The following is a 20,371-nucleotide window of genomic DNA, read 5'->3' as shown; positions in this document are numbered from 1 at the left end:
TGGAACAGAGACTAAAAAATAAGGAATTTCAATCCAATATTAAAAGATTCCACCATTTCCATCCAGAGGAGTTTTACAAAGTTCATTGACAATTGAGATTTATAGGGAACTCTTCAGCATAAGAACTATTCACTAAGTAAAGAGAAATATTTTGAAGTACTTGCAAATCCACAATAATTTAAGTTGGTTGTTAATTTTGTTTTTCTAGATTGACAAAACAGGAATAAAAACAACAAAAGACTTCGAATATATCACGGAGAAAAGGTAAAATAGGATCTAAGTGGTCATTTCATAAATATGGAAAATTCAACCTGTCAGATTTGAATAAAAATATATCTGTTCAAGGTGGACAATGAAAAGACTGAGTCCAATAGGTCACTCTCCTGAAATGCTGATCCTTTCTTATCACAGATACTACCTGATCTGCTGTGTTTCCACCATTCCCTGTTGTTATATTTATGCTTGAGTTTACTTACCTAGCTTTTCAGTTGAATTTAAATATATTCTTCAGTATAAATAAACCAGTTTGTAAGCATTACAGATGAAAGTTAATCCATGTTGGTTTTAATTTGTGAGTTTGTTCATTAATATGTTTAAGGTAAACTATGTAATTCAGTGGATTATAACCTTTCACCAAGGTGCTAGTTATGAATCTGACTCAGATGTATTTGACCTTTTGCACTCTCACAAACTTGATATTTTTATCAGTGAGGTGATGAACTGGGAATCTCCTTGCTCTATTAGTGTAATAATGTTTAAAACAATTAGTCGTGAAATGGAGTTGGCAGACTCAACTTTTCCCCCTGTGCAAATATAATCACAGTTAAAAAAGTATTTGTTTTTAGATTGCTTAAGTCTGCTTCATATAGGCAGTCTTGTTCAGACTGCTGGTGGAAATTTTAATGTAGGAAATAGAAAGTATCACACTAGCACGGTACATGATAAATTTCTGAATTTATGGGACTGTGTCTAAGTTTGAGCAAAGCGAACCTTTGATCTGCTTTGAAGCTTGTAGGTTAGCTGCAGGTCCTTGATAAAATGTGTTCTCTTAAGCAAACGAAAGCCAATAAATTTCCAAAACTTCCTCAGTAAATTCAGAACTCAACTGTATTTTTTGTAACGCAAGTCATGAGGATCAGTACAGTATTAGGTCTTGCTGAGCGTTCTCCTTGTGCATTCTGAGCATGACTGATAGCACTCCGATTGTAAATGTTTTATGTTTTGTTCACAGACCAAAAAATAAGTTGAAATGGTTTTTCATTTTTAAACAACTTTGTTTTCCAGGACAGATGATAAAGAACAAAGTCAAATACAAGGTAAGATGTTAACATCTTGCTGATCCAAACTTTGTTGTTTGCAAAGTAGAAAATGAAGCTAGAATCAAATTGAAAGCTTCAAACTAGGGAACAAAGTTTTTTTAAAATTCCCACAGGAACTGAAGCATAGATTATAATGCTGAATTCCATTCCACAAACCCTGTAGAAGATGTTGTTTCTATGTTTTATTTGCTGCAGAATGTAGGTCCATTGTTCATTTTTTTTAAAGGCGATGTTGGATTTGAATGTATAATAAAGGGCTAACGGTTATGTTAGATCTGTATGAAATAGAACTAGGGCCTTTTTCTCTTGATCTTTCTATACTTGTTAGAGTCTTATGAGGGGGCATCTTCCCAGGTGGCTGGATGAATTTTCACTGGTTTGCCATGTCAGAGTATCCAGATGGCCACGGGTTCCAAATTGCACATATACCTCTACCTCAATGTTGCAAAAGCAAAGGAGCTGGTTGTGGATTACAGGAGGAATGGAGAGGGGCATTAATGGATCTGGGGTTGAGAGAGTAAACAGCTTCAAGTTCCTCGGCATCCACATCACCGAGGATCTCACGTGGTCTGCACATACCAGTTGTGTGGTGAAAAAGGCACAACAGCGCCTCTTTTACCTCAGACAGTTGAGGAACTTTGGTATGGGCCCCCAGATCCTAAGAACTTTCTACAGGGGCACAATTGAGAGCATCCTGACGGGCTGCAACACTGTCTGGTATGGAAACTGTATCTCCCTTAACCACAGGACTCTGCAGTCAGTGGAGCGGACAGCCCAGCGCATCTGTAGTTGTGAACTTCCCATGATTCAGGGCACTTACAAGGACAGGTGTGTAAAAATGGCCAGTAGGATCACTGGGGACCCGAGCCATCCCAACCACAATCTATTCCAGCTGCTAGCATCCGGGAAGTGGTACCGCAGCATAAAAGACAGCACCAACAGGCTCCAGGACATCTTCCACCAGGCCATCAGACTGATGAACTCATGCTGATTTGAGTGTATTTTACATTGACTGTTCTATTTATTATAAATTACTATGATTGCACATTGCACATTTAGATGGAGACGTAATGTAAAGATTTTTACTCCTCATGTATGGTATGTGAAGGATGTAAGAAATAAAGTCAATTTAATACTGTGATGTGTGAGATGATGGGAGAAATGTGCATTGAATTTGACATTCATTGCCACCCTCTGGAAGAAGGTAAATCTAAGAATGTTTTTTGATTGACCTTGTTGATGACAAAAAAGTAGTGGGCTGAAGGGCCTGTTTCTTTATAACTCCACAAGAATGAATGCGGCATAACCATTATTGCTAAGAAACAGTTCACGTATGATTCCTCAAAATCAGTTTTAGTATTAGCTAATTAATATTTTAAATCAAACTGAGCTGTGAAGCAATGTGCTGCTTTATACATCATTAGACAGCATTTTCCGATGTCCATCTCATTTACATACCATGACTGCTAATGTGGATTTGCTAGTATTTTATAAATATAAAAACCTAGGACAAACTGGCCCTGTGGTAGGTTTATAGGAGTTGCTTTACAAGTTAGAAACCTTGCTATTTTCACATTGAATTCTGACTATTTGAATTATCGTATAAAATGTATTTGTGCTGTGTACAGATATTACTCTCACTGTTATATTTATGTTTAGAAGCAGACAACATTAACAACCTATTTAAGCTTGAGCCTGACAAAATAAAAGTAGTGCAACAGGTACTGTATTTTCACTTTAATTCTTCTCATGCCTTTTTAAAATGTTATTTTCCCCCCATTTCCACACTAAGAACTAACTCTTTGACTTCTGATTATGTTGAAGTGCACATTATTGTTTGTGTATAGTTCCTTGAATAACAACAGCCTTCTAGTAACCCCTGCCTAGGTGGTGACCACTGAGAAGTTATTTAATCCATCACTCGCTGACTTTAATGCTGCCCATACACACTGATTCAAATACACATCCACTTGGTAGGGAAATTGTACTGAGATCAAATTAAAACCTGATGATTTTAAAATAAAAACAGATGTTGGGAACACTCTGCAGGTCATTTCCCTCCCCTTTCCCGAGTTAAACCTACTTAAGTGAATTGCCAAAGCATGAAATGTTTGCACGAATTAAATCTATTCCTGCAAGTAACAACTGTCCTTCATGCTTAATGTGCGTGGCCTTGCCAAAGTCAAAATGTTAAGGGCTTTTTGTCAATCAAAGTCTTTTGCTTGTTTTGATGAGTGGCATTTTGGTACCGGGGATGGCTCTATTGCCTCTCAGCTCCAGAGACCTGACCCTCAGCTTATTCATTGTGCACGTGGATTTTGTACACGTTCCCTGTAACTTTGTGGGTTTCTGCCTGGTGCACCAGTTTCCTCCCACAAGCTAAAGCTGAGTAGGTTGGAAGGGTACTTGGTTTTCATAAGTTGCCCTAAGTGTAATGAAAAAGGGGGAGAATCATGGGGGTCAAGAGTGACAAGAAGGAGAAAGACGTGATGGGATTATTGTAGTGTTATTCTAGGTGGCCAGTGTGGAAATGTGGTTCAAGGACTCATCTCCATGCTGTGTGACTACTATTTTCAGAGGCTTTGGTACCTTACCTTACTACTGATTTGTGTTGAGCACGTGGCCAAGTGGTTAGCGCTCGTCTAGTGATCTGAAGGTCACTAGTTCAAGCCTCAGCTGTGGCAATGTGTTTGTGTCCTTGAGCAAGGCACTTAGCCACAGGTTGCTCTAGCGTCTGTGCAAGGAGTGGCGCCCCACACAGACTTCCAATCTGTGCCTTGTAAAGCATGAAAATGCCCGACGCAGGCCTCTCATGTTCTGAGTCAATGTTCCCTCCCCTCCCCTCCCCGCTCTCCCCTAATACTGAGTGTTAGAAATAATGCACGGGTGAGAGTTGGAATTGTTAAGGTATACATACAGGAAATGCTGATTGTGTTTCAGGTAAATAAGTCAGCTGATCAATGTAGGATGCATCCCCAACTGCTGGAGATGTAGAGCCTGTAGTCTTGCAATCCTCTGATAATAAAGGTCAGCATCCCCAGTACTGAGGCCCTAGTTACACCTGGCTGTTCAGGTTATTGTCACTCACAAGGCTGATGCCAGATTCACTATTCTCTATTCCAAGCTATGTGACAGGAAACGATTGCAGTGCAGATAGAGGAATAGATTTAAAGTCATATTAAAAACCCCTTGAGTCTTGGAATTTTCTGCCCCATGATCATGCCTCCTGAGTTCTGGAATTCTATGACCCATGATTAAATAAGGTGGACAAGTAGCATTTGGGAATGTTCTGAGAATGTTGGGACCATGAATCAGAAGCACAATGCCCAGTGTTTGTGGCGGAAGGAATGGACCGCCTCACAATGTCTCCATCCATTACCTGTCCGGCTGTGAAATCTGTGGCTCCAGCCTCAGGACACACAAAGCAGGATGGACATTCTCACTCTTGAGTGACCATTTAAGAAGAGAGGGTGTAGAGATTTACTTGTATTGTCCCAGAGATGAATGTTTTCAGTGACAAGATAAGATTGGACAAGCTGTAGATTTTCTCCTTGGAACAGAGAAGGTTGAAAGGAAATTTAGGTGATGGCTGGTTTTGATGGTAATGGAGGGAAGCTGATCCCATCAACAGATGGGGCATAGGTTTGAATGATGGGCAATAAACGGGGGAAAAAACTTTTCAACAGACAACGTTATGAATGGTTCTCTCTGCCTATTAGGGGAGTGGAAATTGAATCAATACTTTCAAATCAGAGTTAGGTAGTTACAGAAAATAGTTTTCAGGACCATGGATTACAATAGCCCTCTCTGGATTGCTCTACAAGGAGCTAACATGCACTTAACTTTCTTTAGTTGGGTAAATGGCCGTGATCTCAGAAATCACTGAAGCCTTGAGACCACTATAACTTAACTTAGATTTCAGAGGCACTAATGATCTAGCCAAGTCAGTATTGGTGCAGAGCTGAACAGTTTTTTTCGTTTTCCTTTTTAGGCATTGCTTCATTTTGTCAACAAACATGTGGGGAGGCTTGGTGTGACTGTGAAGGATCTTAGTTCACAGGTCTGTATGTCCTTTAGAAATGTTTGGTGAGCTTGTGCAGTTAATCACAGCTAAGCCGATGGAAGGTCTAACATTTCTGCTATAACTTTGGTACTTCCTGCACTGAATGTAAAAACATTTTTGAAAGTGACTTCAGCAAGAGATTTACACTTTCAGCTCAAAATATTATGATGGAAACAGTATAGGCAAATAGTAAATGCATCCAGTAAAATAAGCATTCTCTAGAACTGCCTGTCTAATGACAGGAAATGGCAATTACATGCATTCATATAGTACTCTTAACAAATCAAAACAGTCCAAGGCATTGGGACGGGGGTCCAAGGCATTGGGACGGGTGTCCAAAAGTAGTGGCAGCATCTTTAAAGGGGGCAGAGAGGTGGAGTTGAAATTTAGAGAGCACTTCCAAAGTATGTCTGCCAGCAGTGGAGGTAAAAAGAGATTATAGTGTGGGGTTGCAATGATAACCAACCCCAGAACTCATTGTGAAAGAATCAACATTTTTGCTTTTTATATTTTCAGACTGACTCCATAAAAATGTTCCATTGATTTTTGAAAGACACCAAACTAATTTCATTTTTTGACTTAAAAATATGCTTTTATGTGCTCCATTGCATCTCACGCACAACACAGATTATTTATGGTGCATCTCCATTCAGCAACAGAGAAAAGGTAGAGGAATCTTGGTCCAAGTAGAAATTGTGCATTTGGAGCAAGGTGTGAACAGGTCAGTGATCTGTAAATATGAACTGGGAGGTTACTCCAGTACACACCTTATAGAAACATAGGAACATAGAAAATAGGTGCAGGAGTAGGCCATTCAGCCCTTCGAGCCTGCACCTCCATTCAGTATAATCATGGCTGATCATCCAACTCAGAACCCTGTACCAGCCTTCCCCCCATACCCCCGATCCCTTTAGCCACAAGGACCATATCTAACTCCCTCTTAAATATAGCCAATGAACTGGTCTCAACTGTTTCCTGTGGCAGAGAATTCCACAGATTCACCACCATCTGTGTGAAGAGGTTTTTCCTAATCTCGGTCCTAAAAGGCTTCCCCTTTATCCTCAAACTGTGACCCTTCATTCTGGACTTCCCCAACATCGGGAACAATCTTCCTGCATCTAGCCTGTCCAATCCCTTTAGGATTTTATATGTTTCAATAAGATCCCCCCTCAATCTTCTAAATTCCAGCGAGTATAAGCCTAGTCGATCCAGTCTTTCATCATATGAAAGTCCTGCCATCCCAGGAATCAATCTGGTGAACCTTCTTTGTACTCCCTCTATGGCAATAATGTCTTTCCTCAGATTAGGGGACCAAAACTGCACACAATACTCCAGGTGTGGTCTCACCAGGGCCTTGTACAACTGCAGTAGTACCTCCCTGCTCCTGTACTTGAATTCTCTTGCTATGAATGCCAGCATACCATTCACCTTTTTCACCGCCTGCTGTACCTGCATGCCCACTTTCAATGACTGGTGTATAATGACACCCAGGTCTCGTTGCACCTCCCCTTTTCCTAATCGGCCACCATTCAGATAATAATCTGTTTTCCTGTTTTTGCCACCAAAGTGGATAACCTCACATTTATCCACATTAAATTGCATCTGCCATGAATTTGCCCACTCACCTAACCTATCCAAGTCACCCTGCATCCTCTTAGCATCCTCCTCACAGCTAACACTGCCGCCCAGCTTCGTGTCATCCGTAAACTTGGAGATGCTACATTTAATTCCCTCATCTAAGTCATTAATATATATTGTAAACAACTGGGGTCCCAGCACTGAGCCTTGCGGTGCCCCACTAGTCACTGCCTGCCATTCTGAAAAGGTCCCGTTTATTCCCACTCTTTGCTTCCTGTCTGCCAACCAATTCTCCACCCACACCAATACCTTACCCCCAATACCATGTGCTTTAAGTTTGCACACTGATCTCCTGTGTGGGACCTTGTCAAAAGCCTTTTGAAAATCCAAATATACCACATCCACTGGTTCTCCCCTATCCACTCTACTAGTTACATCCTCAAAAAATTCTATGAGATTCGTCAGACATGATTTTCCTTTCACAAATCCATGCTGACTTCGTCCGATGATTTCACCGCTTTCCAAATGTGCTGTTACCACATCTTTGATAACTGACTCTAGCATTTTCCCCACCACCAATGTCAGGCTAACCTATTTCCTGGGTGCTTCCATACTACAGGCCACTGATATTTGGTCATGAAAAAGAAATAAACTATAGAATAGTATTTTTAAAAGGCCCACTGTAGGACTGCTGCACAGAAATGCTGAACAGCAACTTTGAGTAAATAGCAAAAAATAAAGTTCTGTGGTGAAATGCTTTTGCTCATGTTTAAGAGATTAGAGTATTCTGAATGTAGCATCTGACAGAAGGATAACCTTCCCTTTCTCTCTACCCACCTTGCTATGAGCTGAATCCTTCACCTGCTCACAGCTGCCAGCCATCTGATAAGGCATGATCAGTTCATCATTCTTCTGTGTTGGTTTTAAGGTAAACTACACTGCCATAAGCAATAGTAACTGTAACTTCCACTCTGACTTAATACAAAATTTCATGCACCCCCTCCAGAGCAACACACACAAAATGCTGAAGAAATTCAGCAGGTCAGGCAGCATCTAGAGGGAGAAATAAAGCGTCGACATTTCAGGCCGAGCCCCTTCATCAGGACTGGAAAGGATTGGGGGAAAAGATTGAGACATCTGATTTTCAGATGATGACAAGGAAGCATACAGGAGTGAGATAGATCGGTTGTTTGAATAGTGTCACTCGGTCAGTGAGACGCCCTCCGCCATTGGATTTCTGAATGGACAATGAAGCTCATGAACACCCCCTCACTATTGTTGCTTTCTTTTTGCACCATTTATTTATTTTTAAAATTATATTTATTATTATAATTTGTGATATATTTTATGTACTGCATAATACTGCTTCTACAAAACAGTGAATTTCACTACATGCTGTAAGTCAGTGATAATAAACCTGATTCTACTTCTGGTAATTATGGCACGGCCTCTTTCCTGGTGTCCAGCACGTATAGACTCACATAACCGCATTACTGCAAGTGCTGTATATTTAGTCATTTTTCCTGCAGGCTTTTCTGCACAACTATTTTATAAGAGAATTGATTTTATCTAATAGTTTTTGAGTATAGTTTTAATTTCTTTAACACCATATGACTTGTACGTTGTTTAACGCAGTACCAACAATACTCTATGGCTCGCCCATTTCTATCCAAGCAGAATTTTGTCACATCTAAACAGTTGTTTCATTATATAAAAATAAATTGTTTGACCTTTCCTAATTGTTTCTCTAACTATTTTACCAGTTTTCAAATGGAGTAATCTTGATTCTATTAATTGGACAGCTGGAAGGCTATTTCATTCATCTAAGCAAATACTATTTAAGCCCCACAGATGACAAAGAAAAGGTGAGTTGACAAAAATTGTCCTGACCCCCTTGCACCTGTCTCTTTTAGGCTTTCTGCCACAAGGCTTAACTGCACAGATGAAAGGAAAACCTCCATCAAGTTCCTGCACCAGGGTTCTGATGAGGGTGTCATGTGTACCAATTAATTTGGTACATTGTCACACCCTGAATGGGAAGAAGCCCCTATCCTTCTGCTCAGTTTCATAGCTACCTGACTCATGGTCAAGTTAAGAGTTCAACTTCCTTGGGAAAAGTTAATACACAAATGCAAACTATGTCGATCAGACTTGATATGCAACTGAAAATTTCCAATTGCAGTTTTTAGTTCATATGTGACTTCTCCAGCTCACCCATTTAGTTGTAGATTTAAACGATGAAGGTTCAAAGTTAAAAGTGAAGTATTTATCGAAGTGCATATATGTCACTATATACAACCCTAACTTTCATTTTCTTGTGGGCATACTCAATAAATCCATAATAGAATCAGTGAAATTCTGCACCAATTTGGGTGTTCAACCAGTATGCAAAAGGCATCAAATTATGTAAATATAAATTAAATATTTAATAATAATTATAAATAACTAAGCAATAAATATTGAGAACATGAGTTCTTGAAAATGAGTCCATAGGTTGTGGGAACATATCAATGAATGGGCAAATGGAAGTTGAATGAAGTTTATAAGGTATACCTCTTTGTGGCAATTAAATTCAGGACTGTGTACCTTCAGTCTAAAATCTCTCCTCTTTAGTTTCATGGCTTAATTGATTAAACAATCCATGAGTTCTGCAAAATCTTGGTGCAATGCCTACAAGTCAATCCAGATTTTTAAACTAAGTTCTGTTGAATATTTCTACAGTTCTTGAGTGAAATCCTGGCCAATTACCCTCCCTTGTGCTCAGAGATTTTATACAAAAATAGAAAACGCTGGAAGCAGTTTTGAGTGGTTCTTGAAATGAAATTTCACCTGTTTCCCCATGGATGTCACCTGGCCAGCAGTTTTATTTAACTCAAGATTTTATTATCTGTTCTCCTTCACCGCAGCTTCACAACGTCTCTTTTGTGCTGGAGCTTCTTGAAGACAGAGGACTGTTAAATTATACAATCAATCCTCAAGGTCAGTGGAGAATTATGTAACTCTCCGTTTGCCTAGTGGCTTAATTTAGGGGAAGACAGCCTCTGGCCTGGCCAAACTTGAGAAATCTTGTTTGGGTAATGCTGCATGATGTGTTCCCCTGTTACAAACCAGTACCAAGAAATAACAAACAGTACACAATATGGGATTAAATGATTGAGCTTTATAATTTTCAATTTGACTCTAGGTTAGTAAAGAAACAAAAAAGAAAAAGAGCCCATTCTCATGAAACAGTCCAATACGTGATGTTGGAGCTCACGGTTTTCCCGTCTGTTCATTCTCCATCGATTTTCCTCTTGGCCGTCAACTCCCGACCCCATTCCAAGTCCAGTCCGTCCTGCAGACTACGACTTCCCCGTTCTGGCATCTCCACTCTCCAACTTCCGCAGAACAAAAGACCGCAAAACTTTTGCTCGGGCACACAAGAAAGAAAAACATCTTTCCTCATTGGCCAACGCACATTCCAAAGTCCATGTTATCTCTAGTCATAACCCAAGCACTGCTGCTACAGAGAAACCATTACATTAGCATGAAGCATTACAGTGTGTTACATTTACAAAAGAAAGATGGTAATTTTTCACTCTAGTTTGTTCAATATTATTATTACACTGCCAATAGAATAGTTGTTATGCTCTCTTTATATTTCCCTTAACAAATGATGTGATATGAAGATTTAGCAACAACTTCAGACTTTGCTGGGTTCTGTCAATATTTCAGTAGCAATGAATAATATCCTTGCCTTATCTGAATAAAATATAGCTTTACCCATTTGAGCCTACTGGAAGCCTAGTTATTGATTGAGAAAAGGAAGACAATATGCTTGTTTCTACCCAAGTGGCTTTTTGGTGTACCTGAGCAATTATTTATTATCTGACAATAGACTAATCGATCTTTCCAAATTGAATACGTGCAGTTGTCTCCAATTATCTGATTTCTATTCTGACCTCTGCCGTGGACTTTGTGGAGTTTTCACATTCTTCCTTTGATTGCAAGGGTTTTGTCTATGTTCCCAGGTTTCATCTTGAATCCCAAAGGCATACAGATCGGAAGGTTAATGAGATACTGTAAACTGCACCAAGTGTTGATAGAAAAATTGTGGGTGTTAATGGGCATGCGTGACAAAATAGGTTACAGCAAAATAAATGGGAGGAATGGGATGGCCCTGGGAGATGAGGAAAATGTGTGAAATATTAGAAATGGAAAGGTTTTATACAGAAAATAATATTTAAAAATCCTTTTACAACAATCATTTTATTGCTTTTGGTGGACAATAAAATGACAGTGTCATATCCATGTAATTAGTTACAAACATAAAAGAATCTGAGTGAGCCATTAATCTTTTGATCTTCCAAATGTCATTTCAGGATGGCTGTGTCACGCAATTTCAGTGCCTGTTTAGTGCATTAGTAATTCCCTCTCCTCTTGCTTATATAGCTGATGACACAAATCACCATAGTATTAACATATTCTGGAATGATACGTGGCACCATGGCAACGTACCCACAATTCTACTTGATAGTGCAGTATTCAATGGAGTAATCCAGAGGTAACAACAAAGTGCCTCAAGATTAAAGTCATGCAGACAGTAAACGTGCGACCTGTGTGTTAATGATTAGGTAACCCTGATTTTGTGTTGACATAAAGGAGAAACAGCTTTTTAAAAAATAATTGAAAATTTGCTGGCTCCTCAAACGAGTGCTGTGAAGTGCTGTTCATCATCAACAGTTCTGTTCAGAATGACCTTGTATAATTGCAGCATCTTTTCTACTCTAATCGGAGTGTCCATTTGCTACATGGATCCTTCAACTACCCGTTCATTTCAAATTAGTACAGCTTCTCACCTCCTGGGACTTAAAGTGCATAGGCACCTCATCTCAGCTGTCAATAGAGGGGCTGAACTATGGAATAATGTGCATGCATGCTTTCTGTCAACAACCACCCTGTAACTCAATGGTAAGTTGTCAGAGAAATGGCAAAAACTCTGCAAACTCTCTGGTACCTTTCCCTAACTGTATACATTTCTGGCTGCCATGCTATCGGAAAGAGAGGGTGCTGATAAGACTCAGCAAGGTGTTGCATTGATTGGGTGGGCTTTGGTTAAGAGTACTTTAGTTGGTAGTTGCAATGTGTCAGTAATGAGAAGAGGAGGGTAGACAAACGTGGATTGGGTTACTCTTAGGAAAAAGACTGAGCAAGTATCCTATCTAAGCCTCTCATCCCTCATATAGGTCAGGTCACTCTTCAGTCTCCTGACCTATATGAGGAATGAGAGGCTTAGATAGGATAGTTGCTCAGTCTTTTTCCTAAGAGTAGATATATTAACTGCTAGAGGGCATAGTTTTAAGGTGAGGAGCAAAGCTTAAGGAGATTTGTGAGGCTTGTTTTTTTGCACAGATGTGGTAGCTGCCTGGAACACCAGGGGAAGTGGTAGAAGTGGATAAGAAGGTAACATTTAAGAGACATTTAGACAGGCAGTTGCCAATCCACGGCATAGACGCATGCAGGCAAAATGTGTGCACGTGGAATTATATCAATAGGTACCATAATCAGCATGGGTATGGTGGGCTGAATGGCCATTTCTGTGCTGTGCAACTCTAGCTCTGTCCAATTTATGAACCCTCCAGCCAGTCCTTCCCCCTCAATATTTATTGGCTTATGTAATTTGAGCGAATTCAATGTAGCTTCCTAACCACGTCCTTATACAGACTGCACGATCACCCTGGATCACACGCATGAAGTATGCTGCAGAATCTCACCCTATTCATCTGTGTGTTGACCATCATTCTCACGGGACAGCTGTTTATTTTAACAGTGTTATATGCACGGATCCACTTGACTTCCATCCATTTCTGAGACCGTTTTGTGGCCCTGAGCACTCCCCCCACCCTGTGATCATCTTCTACCATTATTAAACTGATCTTGTGCCTTTTGTCCCTTGTGACTAAGTGCTTTCCCACCAAAAATGCTTTCAGGGACCACATGAGACATCATTGTGAACAAAGCAGGAGGCACCACCATACTTACTGTCATCATGGATTCGCATCTCATCCCTGAACAGCATTTCCATAGCAGAGATCCTGTCCCCTCGATGTGTCAGATTATTCTCTCATCAGCCAATCCATAAACTGACTGATGCTGCAGTGTCCAATAGTCATAGTCATACTTTATTGATCCTGGGGAAATTGTTTTTCGTTACAGTTGCACCATAACTAATAAATAGTAATAAAACCATAAATAGTTAAATAGTAATATGTAAATTATGCCAGGAAGTAATTCCAGGACCAGCCTATCGGCTCAGGGTGTCTGACCCTCCAAGGGAGGAGTTGTAAAGTTTGATGGCCACAGACAGGAATGACTTCCTAAGACGCTCAGTGTTGCATCTTGGTGGAATGATTCTCTGGCTGAATGTACTCCTGTGCCCACCCAGTACATTATGTAGTGGATGGGAGACATTGTCCAAGATGGCATGCAACTTGGACAGCATCCTCTCTTCAGACACCACCATCAGAGAGTCCAGTTCCATCCCCACAACATCACTGGCCTTACAAATGAGCTTGTTGATTCTGTTGGTGTCTGCTACCCTCAGCTTGCTGCCCCAGCACACAACAGCAAACATGATTGCACCGGCCACCACAGACTCGTAGAACATCCTCAGCATCGTCCGGCAGATGTTTAAGGACCTCAGTCTCCTCAGGAAATAGAGACAACTCTGACCCTTCTTGTAGACAGCCTCAGTGTTCTTTGACCAGTCCAGTTTATTGTCAATTCGTATCCCCAGGTATTTGTAATCCTCCACCATGTCCACACTGACCCCCTGGATGGAAACAGGGGTCGCCAGTACCTAAGCTCTCCTCAGGTCTACCACCAGCTCCTTAGTCTTTTTCACATTAAGCTGCAGATAATTCTGCTCACACCATGTGACAAAGTTTCCTCCCGTAGCCCTGTACTCAGCCTCATCTCCCTTGCTGGTGCATCCAACTATGGCAGAGTCATCAGAAAATTTCTGAAGATGACAAGACTCTGTGCAGTAGTTAAGTCCGAGGTGTAAATGGTGAAGAGAAAGAGAGACAAGACAGTCCCCTGTGGAGCCCCAGTGCTGCTGATCACTCTGTCGGACACACAGTGTTGCAAGCACACGTACTGTGGTCTGCCAGTCAGGTAATCAAGAATCCATGATACCAGGAAAGCATCCACCTGCATCGCTGTCAGCTTCTCCCCCAGCAGAGCAGGGCGGATGGTGTTGAACGCACTGGAGAAGTCAAAAAACAGGACCCTCACAGTGCTCGCTGGCTTGTCCAGGTGGGCATAGACACGGTTCAGCAGGTAGACGATGGCATCCTCAACTCCTAGTTGGGGCTGGTAGGCGAACTGGAGGGGATCTAAGTGTGGCCTGACCATAGGTCGGAGCAGCTCCAGAACAAGTCTCTCCAGGGTCTTCATGATGCGGGAGGTCAATGCCACCAGTCTGTAGTCATAGAGGCCGCTGGGGCGCGGCGTCTTCGGCACAAGGATGAGGCAGGACGTCTTCCACAGTACAGGAACCCTCCGGAGCCTCAGCCTCAGATTGAAGACATGGCAAAGTACTCCATATAGCTGAGGGGCACAGGCTTTGAGCACCCTGGTACTGACACCATCTGGTCCTGCAGCCTTGCTCGGGTTGAGACGTTTCAGCTGTCTTCTCACCTGTTCAGCTGTGAAGCCCACCATGGTGGTCTCATGTGGGGAAGGGGTATAATCATGAGAGCAGGGTGGGGGACTGTGAGGAGGGGTAGGAGGGGAGAGTGGAATATGTGTTGGTTGGGGGCTGACAACAGATGACTCGTGGGGGTTGGGCAGGGGCCACAATGTCAAATCTGTTAAAGAACAGGTTAAGTTCATTGGCCCTGTCCTCACTGCCTTCAGCTCCTCTGTTGCTAGTTTGCCAGAACCCAGTGATGGTCCTCATCCCACTCCAGACCTCTCTCAGGTTGTTCTGCTGTAGTTTCCACTCAAGCTTCCTCCTGTACCTGTCTTTAGCCTCCCTGATCCTGGCTTTCAGGTCCCTCTGTATTGCCCTCAGCTCCTCCCTATTTCCATCTCTAAACACTCTCTTTTTAGCATTCAGGATGTCCTTAATGTCCTTAATATAATATAGTCTTGACATTACACCTCTTTAGTTGGACCACAAAGTGATCTTCCTCATACACCAACACTGCTTCCCCAAGACTCGCCCAGTCTCTGCCTTGATACCTATACACTACATCCATAACCTATCGCACTCCTCACCTCTTCTGCCCACCACTTCAATCAATCTTCCCAGCACGTGTTGTAGAAAGGACTGTGAGGGTGCAAGGTTGCAAGGTCTGAGATTCTGACCTTGACAAACAGAAAGGGGTGTTTGCAGATGAGTGGAAGGAGATGCAGCAGAGTCTGAAGTTCCATGTTCAGGGCCTACAGGTAGGTCGAAATGTAGACCTGATTTTGGCAGCAAGTTCATGAGAAGATGTGGAGAGGAGTTTTATGTTTGATTGCTTCTGTGTATTTTGCTCAGAAGTGCATTAATGAAGGGAACCAGGCAGAGCTTTTATAAGGCATTGTTTTGGTTGAAGCAAGTTATGGGGACGTGACTGAAAATCAAATTTAGGTTCGCAGTCAGAACATGTTAACTTATGAAACAAATAATCAGTCATTAGGGGTGAGTTTGGTGATGAGAAAACCATATAGCGAGCTGGATGGTTTGATCAGCAGGAGATTCTTATTGATCAGAGAAGTGAAGGTGGACTTATGCTTATGATTAAACTTTTAAAATCCTTCCTTCTCCTTCCTTACAGACATTATAAACTTGGACATCAAGGCCACAATGCGGATCTTGCATTGCTTGTTTGCTAAGTACAAGGACAAGTGAAAACGGACTCAGGATTTCAAGCAGTATGAAAGGAAACTTCATTTAAGTTGATTGAAGATCATCCGAAGAAGAGTGAAAGGAAAGAGACTTGTGTTGTAAAATGCTATAGACATTTTTGTGGTTTAAGGTTTCATCCATCCTCTGCTTAAAATATTCAAACAATTACCTGATTATCTCCCCACAATTGGTTGAAATTAACCGTAGCACAAATTTGCTTTGAATGTATAATTCATATAAAATTTATACAAACTCTGAGTTATATCTGTTCTAAATAAAATCTAATGGCAAATTACTGAGTTAATGTGCAGAAGTTAATCTAGGATCATTAAGAGCTGAATAACATTTCACAGAAGTAAATAATTCAGCCTTTGTTTAATTTTTTCTCTCATTGTCAGTGGGAAATAACACACCTCTATTTTCTCTGTTTCTGTTGCAATGGGTTTAATTGTATTGTGACTGACCAAAATAGCATTTTTAAAGACTGTTCTGTCTAGCTGAGTATGTGAGGAATTATAATGCAGTAAACTTGATGCTTCTGTGAATTTATTCACTTAAATGCATCATTCTTATTAAGGAAAATCATTGGTCCCAGTGAGCAGCCTCCACAGCATTTTCCTAGAGTAGAATTGGGCTACTTAGACAGAAATTTCTGATTTGTGATTTGAGTTTGGTTAGTTTAGCTGAAACATGAGTTGAAGAAAATGAATTAGGTAGAGAGGGAAAAGTCAGATGGACCATTCTAATCATCTTTACAGAACAGAGTGCAATCACAAATCAGCTCAGGATAACGTGAAGCTCAGCTTTGTCTCCGAATGGCAGAATAAAAGGATGAAGAGTGACCACAAGTAACTTCACTCTTGGTGCTTTATCCCAGTGGAAATGATGGAGGAGGAGAATGAGAAAACTGCTTATTAATACTGCTTAAACTCATGGGGTCCACATCCCAATGGTGTGCTCCTCGTTGCAACAGGGTTTTGGAGGAATGGTGATGAAATGTCCTGACAGATTCAGAATCAGCTTTTCTAGCTGTAAAAATTGTCAAGGATCTTTTAATGGTTTATAAATATCTGGCAGTCTGAAACATTTAGTGACGTTGAAGCATACAGTTAATGACACTTGAAACTCAAATACACAGCCAAAACAAAGTGATTAAAATGATTTACCCCCACCCTTGCTTGTTAACCCTTTGCCTATAATCCCCTTGCTACAGGGAGGATATCCAGGTCATAGCTTCATCACATTCCTGGAAGAAACACTGAACATAATTTCCCTCACTGGACTCCAGGGAAGAGTGAATCGACAAAATTAACTTTGAGCGTTTGTTCAGACACAAGCATTATAGAAATAGTAGCATTATTCTACTAATAATAGCATTATAAACTGATTCCTAAGCTCTGGTGCCTGGGCCTTAGGACTCAGATCTGCAGCTGGATCTTCAACTTCCTCACAGACAGGACCCAGGCTTTAAAAATAGGGGACAAGCTCTCCTCTACAATCACTCTGAGCACCGGTGCCCAACAAGGCTGTGTGCTCAGCCCCCTGCTGTACTCACTGTACACTCATGATTGTGTAGCCAAGTTTCCATCAAACTCAATATACAAGTTTGCTGATGACACAACAATTGTAGGCCGTATCTTGGGTAATGATGAGTTTGAGTACAGAGAGGAAATTAAGAACCTGGTGGGATGGTGCGAAGACAATAACCTATCCCTCAACGTCAGCAAGACGAAGGAATTGGTTGTTGACTTCAGAAGGAGTAGCGGACCACGCGACCCAATTTACATCGGTGATGCTCAAGTGGAATAGGTCAAAAGCTTTAAGTTCCTCAGGGTCAATATCACAAATAACCTGACTTGGTCCAACCAAGCAGAGTTCACTGTCAAGAAGGCCCACCAGCACCTTTACTTCCTGAGAAAACTAAAGAAATTTGGCCTGTCCCCTAAAACCCTCACTAATTTTTATAGATGCACCGTAGAAAGCATTCTTCTAGGGTGCATCACAGCCTGTTATGGAAGTTGTCCTGTCCAAGACCGAAAGAAGCTGCAGAAGATCGTAAACATGGCGCAACACATCGCACAATCCAATCTTCCGTCCGTGGACTCACTTTAAACCACACGCTGTCAGAGCAGTGCTACCTGGATAATCAAGGACACGACCTACCCAGCCAACACACTTCTCGTCCCTCTTCCCTCCGGGAGAAGGCTCAGGAGCTTGAAGACTCGTATGGCCAGATTTGGGAACAGCTTCTTTCCAACTGTGATAAGACTGCTGAACGGATCCTGACCCGGATTTGGGCCGTACCCTCCAAATATCCAGACCTGCCTCTCGGTTTTTTTGCACTACCTTACTTCCTATTTTTTATTTTCTATTTATTTATAATTTAAATTTTTATTATTTACTAATTTTATCTCTTTTTATTATTTTTAATATTTAATATTTGTAATCCAGGGAGTGGGAAGCACAGAATCAAATATCGCTGTGATGATTGTACATTCTAGTACCAATTGTTTGGCGACAATAAAGCATAAAGTATTCCAACCTATGGTGGCTTGTAATTGCAGTTACAACAACTGATTGCAGGCAGTTCCAATCATAAATAGTAGTTAAATAATCTAGCTCAGGTTTAAACAAAAGCTCATGAGAGGAAATGAGTGTTGTAAACCATTGTATCTCTCAAGCATAATATGTTGAAACTGTAAAAATAATGTACTGAAAACATCATGCAGATCAGTAGGATCCAGGGGTAGAACATATAGATCAATATTACCTCAGAGTCTATTTAGTTATTATTGCGAGAGCATTGAGTTCATGTTTGGTTTCTAGGGGAGAGGTTTTGAGCTATTTCTGAACTTGTGTAAGATGAAAACCTTCCTCATGAATGCTAATTAACTGAACATTAATCACAAAATTTGCATTGGGATATGGAGAGAAGTTTCATCTTATGATCAATAAGGCTTTTATACTTGTTTCATACAATAGCTTCAATATTTTAAAATATGGAGCAGTAAGATAGCTGCTCTGGAGCCTGGTGATTGTATCATTTGGTGTATCTATCAGGAAGCAAGGATAGTAAGTGCTAATGAGACTTTACCTAGCCAAAGAATAATGAGTGTAAAAGATTAAACAAGTGAACATGAAAAGCTTAGAAAGGAATGCAGACCTTTTGCTGTTAATGAAGAGCAATTGATGGATATAGGTAGGATTTACTGTCGAAATTACAATTTGCTCTGAACATGGAGAAACTGGGGATAGAGGTTCAGCTGTTCAGTGAGCATAAACTGAAATATTTTCGGGGGGGGGAGGAAACTCAAGCTGTATCAAATGAATCTGTTGAGACTTGAAGTCCAATAGTTTCTAAATATGTTTAAGAAATCAGTAAACCTGTGCAGGTTCTAGAAAATTGAAAGTAAGACAGGAAGCATGCAGGAATTACTGGAAAGATACTAGCACAGATAAAGCAGTGGTTGTTTGGCAGAAGGCAAAAGAGTGGGAATAAAGGGATCCTTTTCTGGTTGGCTGCTGGTGACTACTGGTGTTCCACAGGGGTCTGTGTGGGACCGATTCATTTTACGTTATGTGCCAATGATTTGGATTATGGAATTGATGGCTTTGTTGCAAAGTTTGCAGATGATACCGAGATAGGTGGAGGGCAGGCAGTTTTGAGGAAACAGGGAAGCTATAGAAGGACTTAGACACATTAGGAGAATGGACAAAGAAATGGCAGATGGAATAGAGTGTCGGGAAGTTTGTGATCATGTACTTTGGTAGAAGAAATGCAAGGGTTGGCTATTTTCTAAATAGGGAGAAAATGCAAAAATCTGAGGCATGAAGGTATTTGGGGAACTTTGTGCAAGATTCCCTAATGGTTAATTTGCAGGTTGAGTCTGTGGTGAGGAAGGCAAATGTGATGTTCACGTTCATTTCAAGAGGACTAGAATATAAAAGCAAGGATGTAATGTTGAGATTTTATAAAGCACTGGTGAGGCCTCACTTGAGGTTTTGTGAGCAGTTTTGGGCCCCTTATCTTAGAAAGAATGTGCTGAAATTGGAGAGGGTTCAAAGAAGGTTCACGAAAATGATTCCAGGATTAAATGGATTGTCATTTGAAGAGCATTTGATGCCTCTGGGCCTGTATTCACTGGAATTCAGAAGAATGAGGGGTGATCTCTATTGAGTGGTGAAAGGCCTAGAGAGAGTGGATATGGAGAGGATGTTTCCTATGGTGGGAGAGTCTAAGACCAGAGGACACAGCATCAGAATAGAGGGGCATCTTTTTAAAATGGAGATGAGGAAGAATTTCTTTAGTTAGAGAGTGGTGAATCTGTGGAATTCTTTGTCACAGGCAGTTGTGGAGGCCAGGTTTTTATGTTGGGTCTGAGAGGAGAAATGGATTAGCCACGAAGAAATGGCAGAGCAGATTTGATGGGCCAAATGGCCTAATTCTGCTCCTATATCTTATGGTTTTATCTCATGGAAGCATGCAGCTGATCAGGCAGCCTGGTTGTGAGATTTCAGAACAGCTATTTTTTA

General features: G+C 41.0%; 1 protein-coding gene across 6 annotated transcripts in view; it reads left to right on the top strand.

The window, feature by feature from the left end:
- parvg (parvin, gamma) overlaps nt 1-16,148 on the top strand; it is a 38,205-nt gene extending 22,057 nt beyond the window's left edge. For all 6 annotated transcript variants that reach the window (XM_063059684.1, XM_063059682.1, XM_063059685.1 and 3 more), the window contains 7 exons: nt 209-264; nt 1,285-1,316; nt 2,979-3,040; nt 5,311-5,379; nt 8,724-8,825; nt 9,867-9,939; nt 15,768-16,148. In XM_063059684.1, the coding sequence (XP_062915754.1) occupies nt 209-264; nt 1,285-1,316; nt 2,979-3,040; nt 5,311-5,379; nt 8,724-8,825; nt 9,867-9,939; nt 15,768-15,841 (468 nt within the window). In that variant the 3' untranslated portion in view covers nt 15,842-16,148. The remainder of the gene's footprint in view (nt 1-208; nt 265-1,284; nt 1,317-2,978; nt 3,041-5,310; nt 5,380-8,723; nt 8,826-9,866; nt 9,940-15,767) is intronic.
- The last annotated feature ends 4,223 nt before the right edge of the window (nt 16,149-20,371 follow it).

Source organism: Mobula hypostoma, chromosome 9 (genome assembly GCF_963921235.1).
Source record: "Mobula hypostoma chromosome 9, sMobHyp1.1, whole genome shotgun sequence".
In the NCBI taxonomy this organism is placed as follows: Eukaryota; Metazoa; Chordata; class Chondrichthyes; order Myliobatiformes; family Myliobatidae; genus Mobula; species Mobula hypostoma.
This window is presented reverse-complemented; position numbering and strand designations above follow the sequence as displayed.